Source organism: Amphiprion ocellaris, chromosome 15 (genome assembly GCF_022539595.1).
Source record: "Amphiprion ocellaris isolate individual 3 ecotype Okinawa chromosome 15, ASM2253959v1, whole genome shotgun sequence".
In the NCBI taxonomy this organism is placed as follows: domain Eukaryota; kingdom Metazoa; phylum Chordata; class Actinopteri; family Pomacentridae; genus Amphiprion; species Amphiprion ocellaris.
The window spans coordinates 11,420,030-11,430,793 of record NC_072780.1 but is presented as its reverse complement, the minus strand read 5'-3'; the positions used below and the strand labels follow the sequence as shown (position 1 = coordinate 11,430,793).

At 41.0% G+C, this 10,764-nt stretch overlaps 1 protein-coding gene across 2 annotated transcripts; it reads right to left on the bottom strand.

Annotated features, from left to right (window-relative positions):
• Positions 1–1,469: 1,469 nt before the first annotated feature.
• LOC111573793 (transmembrane protein 196) lies at positions 1,470–10,378 on the bottom strand. Of its 2 annotated transcripts, none has more exons than XM_023278113.3 (5): positions 9,879–10,378; positions 7,159–7,215; positions 4,439–4,574; positions 2,281–2,426; positions 1,470–2,186 (listed from the first exon to the last, which is right to left on the bottom strand). In XM_023278113.3, the coding sequence occupies exons 1-5, from the start codon at positions 10,035–10,037 to the stop codon at positions 2,115–2,117; spliced, it is 570 nt and encodes a 189-aa protein (XP_023133881.2). In that variant the 5' UTR covers positions 10,038–10,378; the 3' UTR covers positions 1,470–2,114. The 2 variants fall into 2 exon arrangements, with proteins under 2 accessions (XP_023133881.2, XP_023133882.2); XM_023278114.3 differs by having other exon boundaries at positions 2,308–2,426; positions 9,879–10,376.
• Positions 10,379–10,764: the final 386 nt, after the last annotated feature.

Sequence of the window (10,764 nt, the reverse complement as noted above, 5' to 3'; positions counted from 1 at the left end):
AAAATCTGATTATTTCAGCAAATGATGTGCTTATGGTGCAGATTTCTACATGCATTTAAAATTTTTTTTTAACCGCACATAGAAAAGGTGTGATGTTCTAACTTTAAAATTTAGGAATGCTGTACTAAACGCAAAGAGAATGGGAAGAACACAGTGTTAACAGGCTCCAGCAAGTTCTTAAACCTTATTGTGACATTCACTAAACATGAATTTAAAAAAAAAAAAAAAAACTTTGCAAAGATGTGAACGAGAAATGACGCAGCATCTGGCTTTATTGTTGCTCGGAAGCCCTGAAAATGATGCATTTTTCTTTCCACTATGCCCTTAGTTATGTAAACTGCAAATTGTGCGTGGACAAGCTTAGCAAGGAGATGCTGTTCATTGATTCTGTATCCTCTCCTTACCTGCAGAGCCACATTAGGATCATTAGGGTGACCTGAAGTGTCAATTAGTGCAACTAGTGCACACACACACACACACACACACGCATAAAAATATCCTGACACACACACACACACACACACACACACACACAGGCCGATCTAGTGTTACTGTTTTCTGACAGAGCAGCACCACAGGAGGTCACATGATTCAGCATTTCTCTCTCTCTCTCCATCACACACACTCGGGATTTGAAGATCTGGTGCTCTCTTGGGCGCCATGGCTCTGTCTGTTGTCACGGTGATAAATAGTGACGTGGCATCTTAGTCAGCAAGAAGCTCCCAGCGGTTTCTGCTGCCGTGGGCCCTGCTTAACACACACATAAATGCACACAATACGCACACACACACCAGTGCTGGGAGCCTTGTGCAGTAGGTACACACCATAATGAGGTACTGAGCAGCATGATGTTGTAGAAGCAGTCGCATGTTTTCGTAAGAGGTCACAGCTGTGTTTACGTGCAGCATGTCAGGGCATATTACACTGTTTGTTTCTTATTAATGCCGTTTCCCCTCCTTTCTGCTTTGTGAAGCACTTCATGCCTGCAGGTTTGAGAGGTGCAATAAAATAGATTTACTTCATCGCTTCACTTTACGATGAGTGTGGGAACCCTGAGCAGAGCCAAAGGCATCATTGTGTTAAACTGTGGTCTCATAGGAGCACGGCGACTTCCTAAATCCTGCCGCACATTGATTATGTTGACAGGCTGTTATGTGTGGGTTGTTCACTGTGGGATTTCGACATTCGGTTCGGAAGATTAACTGCAATCAGATTGGAAAGTAAACATTTACTGTATTAAAATGCTACAACCAGCTGAAAAATAATACTTACAGCATGTTTAGACACTGCTTATTGTGTTCACATCTGAATTCCAAAGTAAGTCACTGGTCTTGTGTGACATGTCTAATCGGCATATTTTGTTATCATAGGACCAAAGTCATCTTGCTGCTCGTGGTGTTTGTGTGAATTAAAATCTCTAACATCTCAGCTCTGAGACATCTCTGAAATAACTCATGCTACTCCATCTGTCCGATTAGTCATACTTTAATTAACTTTATAAGAAGCATTATAAAAATATGTTTGATTTATAGATTCCTGATATACAAGCATGGATATACAGTACAGTATATTGTATTTTCATGTCAAAGCATTCCATTATCAGATGATACATACAGTTTACTGTAGGCTTATCTCAGGATCTGCATTCCATAAACCAATAACAAGACAGAGGGAGAAGAAGGACAATGAGACTGAAATAGCAGTAGCTCTTCAAAACAAATGAATCAGCTGCTTGCTTGGTTTGTGCTCATCACTTCGAAGGATCCGGGAGGATAAAATCTATCCTGCGTCCTCATTAGGTTAAGGATCAGCTGACGTCACAGAGACGCTTTGTCACCTGCCTTGTCACCCAAACGGCAGCTCACCATCCCGGCTTTGGTTTCAGTTGAGCAGAGGGTCTTTGAACCCACGTTTGCATAATAATTCAGAACCATCATGCCGCCCGTTTGACTCCAGTGGCAGACAAAAGACACCTGGTTCACTCCCTGCGGTCAGGATACAGTTAAATGCTGCGGGATATGTAGAGGAGTGAAGCTCAAGCTGCATCTGCTGTCTGACAGCAGCAACTGTCTCTGTTTCAGCGTGCACAAGTCGCCTCTGAATGCGAGACGTCATCAAGGCGATGATGCGGTGTGTCCGTTGTAGGAGATCTGAGGGATGCCGTTACTGGAGTTGTCCAGGATCTCCTGTTAGAAAGACAAACACACTCTTATGGCTTAACATAAACTTTGTACATTTGTTGAAGCCAAATGAAATACCGTCAACAAGCTGACCACTTACAAGCTTATTCTGGGTGTCGTTTCCTACCTTCTCCGTCATCTCGTGTGAGTGGTGCAGTGAGTGTTCCCTCTCCAGGAACATCCTCTGCTGCTCGGAGCTGGCCAGGCGGCAGGTCAACCACGTGGATAGAGTACAGGATGAGATACCTGGACAAGACAGGAAAAGGGAAACATGCTGGAGAAACAATGGAGGGATTCTTTAATTTAAAGGCAGATTAGGATGTTTTATTAATGCTATTTTACACTTCTGTAGCCCTGCAGTCCAAGGGAGTGACAATGTCAGTCTGCTAGTCCAATCTGAGTCTTGTCAGACCATTCTACAGCACAGAATGGCTGCACCTCATTATTATTCTGTTTTGGGGGAAAATTCTGTGGCTGGTCTGAAAATTTCAGTATGCAGGTTGCTGACAAAACGTAGACAATGTTATGGGAGTAGGAAGCTGTGCAAAGTGAGTGGACAATGACCGATTCATACCTGCAATCTACATCTGGTGAGGCAGACTAGTCCAATGTTAAATACTGCAACAACTACTGGATGGATTGCTCTGAAATCCATCCATCCATCATCTATACACTGCTTGATCCTCATTAGGGTCGCGAGGGGGCTGGAGTCTATCCCAGCTGACTTGGGGTGAAGGCAGGGGACACCTTGACAGGTCGCCAGTCCATCACAGGGCCACATATACAGACAAACAATCACACTCGCATTCACACCTACGGGCAATTTAGAATCATCAATTAACTTCAGCATATTTCTGGACTGTGGGAGGAAGCCGGAGCACCTGGAGAAAGGATTGCTCTGAAATTTAAGATAAAAATTTGCAGTCCCCATTAGACAAACCCTATTGATTTTGTTGTTCCTCTGTCTTTCTTGTGAAATTTCTCAACATTTGCTTTGTACAAATGTGTGTGATCTCCAGAGGATGAATCCTGATTGCTTTGATAACCCCCTGACTTCCCCTCTCACTCCACTATGAGGTTACAGTTTATGATTTTTAGTGAAATGTAAAATGTCAACTAAATAAATGATCATTAGCTCAATTGTTGCAATTGTCCTTAGAATAAATCATATTAAAATGTTTTTCTCAGCATCATCAGGTCAGAATTTGTCTACTACTGCATTTTATCATTGAGCACATTTTAAAAAAGACGCTCCTACCAGTCAGTATGAGCATTTTAGCAAGAAGTGGATCAGCAAGAGACACAATTTTCAGGAGACTAAGTAAAAGCATTTGGTGAGTCTGGTTTTATGGAGGTTATAGAGGTGGAACAGGGATGTGAGTGACATATACAGTTTGTACAATTTACAGTATTCTGTCAGCACAAAAATGAATTTCAACATAGATTTCTGGTTGAAGCATGTTCTAAATGTGAATGTTCAATGAATAACTTTCACTTCTGAACTTTAGTTCAACCACAGCTGTTTTTTTAAAATGTCTTTTCTGCAGAAAAATGCTCACTGAGTTGATAGATGACAGATGCTTTACCTTTACATCTCCTCCTCACTGACATACTCAAATATTCATATATCATGACTGCAGACCATAAAAAATATCTGTAATTTCACAGAATTTTTCCTTCTTTAATTTACAGATTTTTCCGTATTTTTAAAAGTACACATACATATTAACAAAAGAGACAGTCAATTTGCCTGTCTTATGGAAAACAAACATTAAAACTGTCTAATTCATGAATTGCCAAATATTTTCCATTTTGTACATAACAGACAAAAGAAAAAAATGTTTAGACATAAACAAACTGCTAAAATAAACTACAAATTCAGTATGATTTCACAAATACTCATTTTAGATTTCTCAAATGAAACTGTTAAATTGCAGTTTTGTGCTGTCAATATGTATTTTTTAAATGATACAATTAGTGACAATTACCAGAAAAAGACGTATTGGTTATGTAATTTTACATAGATGTTTGTAATTGAGAGATATCTTTTATAATTACATATTATTATTTTATATTGGTAGTATTGCAAGTATTGTCATTCTAAGTAAATATCTTTCATTAAATGCTTTTTTGTTTTTACAGTGGTGTGACATGCAGCAGGCATTAACAAGTGTTTTTACATGTTTTTGTTGTTGTTGGGTTTTTTTTTTGCATTGCATCACATTGGGTTGTGTCATGTATTTTTTCTTTCTGTTTACCCAGACAGGCCAGAGTCATTGCAGCCAAGTGGATCGAGTGTTTCGAGCCCTTCTGTCTGTCCAGCGCCCGAACAAACTGGAAGTTGAGGATCCCACCAATCAGACCACAGATGCAGCATGCGGAGAAAAGGATCATCTGAAACGCAGAGGTACAGCGATGGTTTATGTTCATTAAAACAGCAGAATTGATATCCTATCAACAGAACTGTAAACAAACCGACAAAATGTGATGAGATGGGAGATAAACAAACTACTATTGAGCTTCCTTCTCCATCATCCTGCTGTGTTGGCCAATGGCTGCGGTGATGAGTAATGCGTATCAGCCCAAATAAATCTCATTTCCTATTAGAAAACTGGATCACTCTCAAGGCAGATTGTCTCTCCCAGAAATATTGCATGGCTTGTAAATGTGTTTGCATCACTCACTGGCCGTATTTGTGCATGTGTGTGTCTGATTTCTGTACCAGACAGTTGGTGGGATTTTTACATTCTATATTAAATCAATCACATTTTACGGATTCCTTCCTTAGAATTGTGATCAGCAATATTCAGAACCAGTTCGAGAACCTTTCCCCCCCTAGCAGAACCTGATGGAGAAATGATTGCTGCTCCATTACTTTGCTATCGCAATAATAAAATCCAATTGATTCCATTCTACTTCCCGTTGATAGTGAAGGTTTGTGTGTGTGTGTGTGTGTGTGTGTGTGGATTGTGTTTGGAGTGCAGCTTCTCTTTCATTGCTCCCAGTGCAGATGCCGCTAGTGCCTTTAACCGCATGGAAAAAGGGCATCTCCGATTTCAGTCATTACCCGGTGAAGTGTGGAAAGCGGCTGGCAGGGGTCCGGAGCCAAACCAACCTAATGCAATCATCACCCCACAGGCAGAAATGGAGGGAGGGATGGAAGGAGATGAGGAAGATGGAGAGAGTCAGAGCATTGAAAAGCCTGGGAGGATGAGACAGAGTGGAGAAGATTGATGGACGAATAAGAGTGACGAGAAAGAGAAAGGCACGAAGAGGACGGAGAGAGACAAAAGGTGGGGATGGATAGGGTGAGGCAGATGGAAGGAAAGGTTGAGGGATGTCTCTGTTACAGCAGATTGCGCTGACATTGATCCATCATTAGTGCCCTCCCTGCAGGAGACAGAGAGTCAGAGAGAAACACGAGGACTCGGAGACACCGAGAGACTGTAAAAAAGACTGAAAGAGCGACAGAAAGAGAAGAGAGGTGACTGCTTGTCTCCTCTCATTTCCTCAGACGTCTCTCTCTCGTCACGTTGTGTGCACCTGCTCGGAGGACGACACACACACATGCACTTCTGTGTGTTTACAGTCGTTTCTTGTAGATTATGCAGACCTCGTGTGGGGGAATGCTCACTTCAGACTACGTGTTGATGGATGATGGGTTATGAGTTAGACTGTGATGTGTGATATGTGACAGCACAAAACATTCTTCAGTACTGGGTTTATATTGTAATGTGTAATAATGATAATAATATGCATTTCATTTTTGGCATCTACCACAGGTTCTTTGTCTTCTCGCTAAATCCACACCACCCCCCAAAAAACCCCTAAAATTGTCTGTGTAATTTTTGTGTGTTCCACTGAAGATAGCTTAGCTTAGCATAAAGGCTGAGGACAGAGAGGGCCTTCGCATTCCTTTCAGCAACACCAAGCACATATTTACTATATTTAGCAATAGCGGCATTATGAGAAGTTCGGCATTCGTTTGTCTGTCTGTCTGTTAGCAACATTATTCAAAAACGAACCAACAGATTTGGATGAAATATTCAGAGAAGGTCAGAAAAGAAACCAGGAGCAACTGATTACATTTTGGCAGTGATGCGGCTTATAGTCTGGATCCACGGATTTGTTAAAGATTTCTACATCACAGCAAGATAGCGTCACGGCGTCACTGTAACTATGACAACAAGTGAACACTACATCAGCTGCCTGCTGACGATCACATGATACAAATCGACCTCTGAGGACTTATCCGTCGGAAATGATACAAGGAACATTTGATTAAATTGTGGGGGTGTTTCCGAGTCCCATCAGTTCCCACCGCCCGCTACATATTTAGGTCATGCAATTCGGTATCTGTACATAACGTACACATGCAGAACACACACCTGTGCTCAGTGCAAGGTCATTTTGTTTGTGGGTACGTCTATATTAAATGGCCACATTCTATGGTGCCGCGATTTCTGCCAAAAAATTTTTCAAGATTTCATCCATCAGGAATGATATGACGACTGAGCAGCCTTGGCGGAGTACTGCGCTCTCCGAGTGCTTTTCTTGTTTTTCTTGGTGCTTCTTGGATCAATACCTTCTTGGTATTGGTCTCCTGGCAGTTGATCTCAGAAATAGTCTGACACAACCCACCATAAAATATAGCATAACAATAAGTGAACTTTAGTAGTGTTTTTAGTTAGATTATGTTAGCGTTTCCCTCTTTTTCCAATCTTAATGCTGAGCTAACCATTTGCTAGGTTTGGCATATTTGCCTTTACAGATGTCAGACTCATCTCATCTAACCCTGAGCAAGACAGCAGCACATTCCTCGTCACATCATTCTAGAGATCGTTCTGTTTGCCTCAGCAGGAAAGATCTTTGCTGTTTATATACCACAATATAACAGACTTAGGAGAGGATAACAAGAAATGAGAATGTTTTCAAGGAACAGTCCCCTCCCTGAAAGATTCACTGGATTTGTACTTACAATGAGACCCGTCCTCTTTCGAGCGCACAGCACTCCACACATCCCACAGACCAGAAACTGTAATTCGAAAAAAAGCAAAACAGCAAATGAGTTAATGAACAGCTCCAAAAGTTACTTTGACACCAGGAAAATGAGTGGTTAAGTCGTCTCCTTCTTGACAAACAGGAAATGTGAATGCAGTCTTTGTGTTTAGCTACTCACATGCAATTTTCTCCCTCTAAAAATAGTGTGTCATCGTAGGAGCCACATTGTACTGAGTGTCAGTAATTTAGACTGAACTGGAGCAGTGTGGTGGTGCATTGTGCTGGCAGAGGGAGCTCACAAGTGGGACAGCTCGGTGAGCTGCATCGTTTTTGCAGAAAGTCTGAAGAAAGCAGTGTGCCTGTGTGTGTGTGTGTGTGTGTGTGTGTGTGTAAAAGGAGGGTGTGTGTGTGTGTGTGTGTGTGTGTGTAAAAGGAGGGTGTGGATTCCTCTCTTTGTTGGCACCAGCATCAGCTACAGTACCTCTTGTGGTTTTAAAGGCATTTATGGGAAATATGGCGGCACATTAAAATCACACTACATTCAGCTAAATTTGAAGTTTTGTTCTTGAAATGTAGTATTTCTTGGAGCCAAGTTCACTTTTTACACTGTAAAAAAAAAAAAAAAAAATCTGTTAAAAGTATTGTAAAAATCTCACAGCAAGGGTGCCAGAGACAATATTTAAATAAATAAATAAATAAATGTTGGGATACTGTAACATTCACAAACTGTAAAAATTGTGAAAATAACAACAACTATTTCAAAAATAATGTTTGTGTGTGGTGATTTAATGTAGTAAAACGGTGTAATTTTAGGGTTACAAATTGTAAGAGAAAGAATTACTACCCAGATTGTTGATGCGTGCATTATAGTTCAGTTTTGGTCATTTTTTTCTTCTTTTTTTACAGTCAATATATAAGTTCATAATAATGATTATTCATGGTAATTTTGCAAGGTATTCTCTGTAATATAACAAAACTTTTACAGTTATTTTTCACTTTCACTGTAATTATAACAATAATAATAATAATTATAATACTATCAATTACATCCATGACAACTAGATAGTATTAGAAAAGTTCAGAATTTCAAGGTTCTATTAGTCATCACATTGATGGATTTAAAAAGAAAAAAAGATTGGGTTTTCATTTTAAAAATCATTCTGCAAACAACTATATAGTCTTTTAAAAAGTACTGGAACAGACAAGGCATTTTCTTACTCATAAAACTAAAATAGCCACTCAAAGTGACAGAAATGTACAGAAAAATATCAGAAATGAATGATGATCATTGTCCTGTTGCAGCAGGATGATAAATCTATAACCAAAGGGAGAGGACAGTGGTCAATCAGTCTTAGCAGCTCCTGACAGCAGAGCCAAACCTCTGGGTAATCATGAAACCAGGGTCGCTGACTCAGCAGACAGGACTCAACAGCTGTGAGGTTCAACACACACGCATCTCGTTGTATAATAATCTGAGCAGCACACACCCTACCTGCACTCAAATATACAACCCATATACCCAGGCCTATATCTACATCTATATCTACAGCACTGATTCTTTTCTTCCTGTTTCTGACTGACACACACCCCCATATTTGCACCTCAGCAGTCTACCAAATGCCTACCAGGTGCTTTAGAAAAATGTGACACAGATCTGCTGTTTTAAAATGACTCATATTGCGTGAGCTCCAGGCACTTACAGTAATTGTCAGCCACTGAAAGACAGACTCCAGCTGGAGCAGCAGTCAGAGTACAGTTGCTGATTCAAGGTTTATGGCGACTTAAAGTGTCATAAACTGAACATTTTACTGTTCAGGGGCAAAATCACGAAACTGAGACTGGAACCGAAGGAAACAAGAAGACTGAGAGGATGATTGGAGATAAAAACCTTTGACCCTCCAAAGGACTGAGCAGCATTTCAAGCATTAATTAATGAGACCAATATTGGTGCAGCCAAAATATTATTTGTGAGAAAATAAGCGGAAAAATAACACATGAAGTGTTTTCGACATGAGCACAACAGACAAAACCGTAATGCTCTGGTCTTCACCGCAGCCTGGATCCTAATCCTACGTATATTGTGGAAAAAATAAGATGGACAAATTACAGTTTGATAGCAAGCAAAAAACAGCTAAACATGAATGTGAACAGAAATCTGTCGGATGCCACATCTTTCTTAAAGTAACACTCCTGGTAAACAATAGCTGCTTGTTTGTTTGTTAGCAGTTTGAATGAAATAGAAGGAAATAACTTTCTAGGAAATTTGCTGACTTGTTTTATGACTATTTAGTGTTTTCAAACATAAAAAAAATCTAAATGTTTATTAAAATTACACTCATTCTTGTATTATAGCTTTAACATGGAGCACTTAAATATATATTTCAAATAAACTACTTTATGTTCACAAAGAAGTGTATTACAGCTCCATGTAAGTCACTGGCCATAATAAAATAATTAACCTCATGTCAAAGTTGCATCAATCTGACTTTTTTCTAGATAAAAGCAACTCGTGGACTTACTTTCATTTTAACGCCTGCAAACCTACATTCATGCCCTCGAAATGTGTCTTAACTAGTTCCCCTGAGTTTAAACTGTGTCTCAACCTCCCACTCTATACCTGCAGAGAGATACTCATCCTCTCGGGAAGTAAACAAGAGTTGTAAAAAAAGGGAAAGTAAAGTTGCTCCCAGGACGTACACAGAGTCCACTCCACACCGGAGAAGCGTCGCCTTGCTGCGGCGTGTCCTGGACCCAGCTGATGCCCACGGCTCCCAGGACGATGCTCGCCACGCCCAGACCCACCTCCACCAAGGACAGCAGGAGCAGGCTCCACAGGATCTTGCGGCTGGAGCACATCCTGCCCCGGGCATCTCTCCAGCTCCGGCAGGAGGAGGCGGCAACAGAGAGACGGAGATGGAGAGAGAGGAGTTCGCGTCTCGGTGCTCCGAGGGCGGCGCGGCTCTACAGCCTCATCCCCGGCTGGGAAAGAGAGGTTATCCGAACAAGTAAGTCCAAGGAGAAGGAGGGGAGCAAGAGGGAAGTTGCAGGCAGTAGAGATTTTTTTTAAAAAGTCCTTGAAACTGGAGGAGGATGGAAGAAGCTGCCTTTGCGCACGGATGAAGTTCCACCGCTTGCAGAAGCGCGTCTGTGCCGCATGGCGCTGTCCGAGGTGCTTAAGAGCCGCTGCAAAACCACACACACACACGCACGCACGCACACAGTCCACGGCCGTATAAGAAGCCATCAGGATCAGCCTCCGCCCCCCAGTGGAAACATTCAGACACCATGTGCAGATTCTAGTGGACAGCTGTCAGGCTCAGTCAGTCCTCAGGCTCATCCTGACTCTGATATTAAATGGACCTAACTCATAGAGGTTTGGAACAGGACAGACAAGCAAGCATCTCTCAACAAGAACACAGCCCTGCTTTACACAAGACACGAATATAGATGACAAGGATGACATGTAAAACAAACAAAAATAATAGAAATATGTTTTAAATGACAAAAAATAGAATGAGTCAAAGTCAAGATAAGCTAAATTGAATACAGTTTTAAAATCACTGTGACAATGAAAAAATAATTC

Bases quoted from the DNA above. Each gene is read 5' to 3' on its own strand.
- LOC111573793 (XM_023278113.3), bottom strand. From the start codon at position 10,037: ATGTGCTCCAGCCGCAAGATCCTGTGGAGCCTGCTCCTGCTGTCCTTG. The intron at 7,216-9,878 runs GTACGTCCTGGG...TTCGAATTACAG, and splicing joins CGGTGTGGAGTGGACTCTGT to TTTCTGGTCTGTGGGATGTG. The intron at 2,427-4,438 runs GTAAACAGAAAG...TGTCTTGTCCAG, and splicing joins AATGACTCTGGCCTGTCTGG to GTATCTCATCCTGTACTCTA.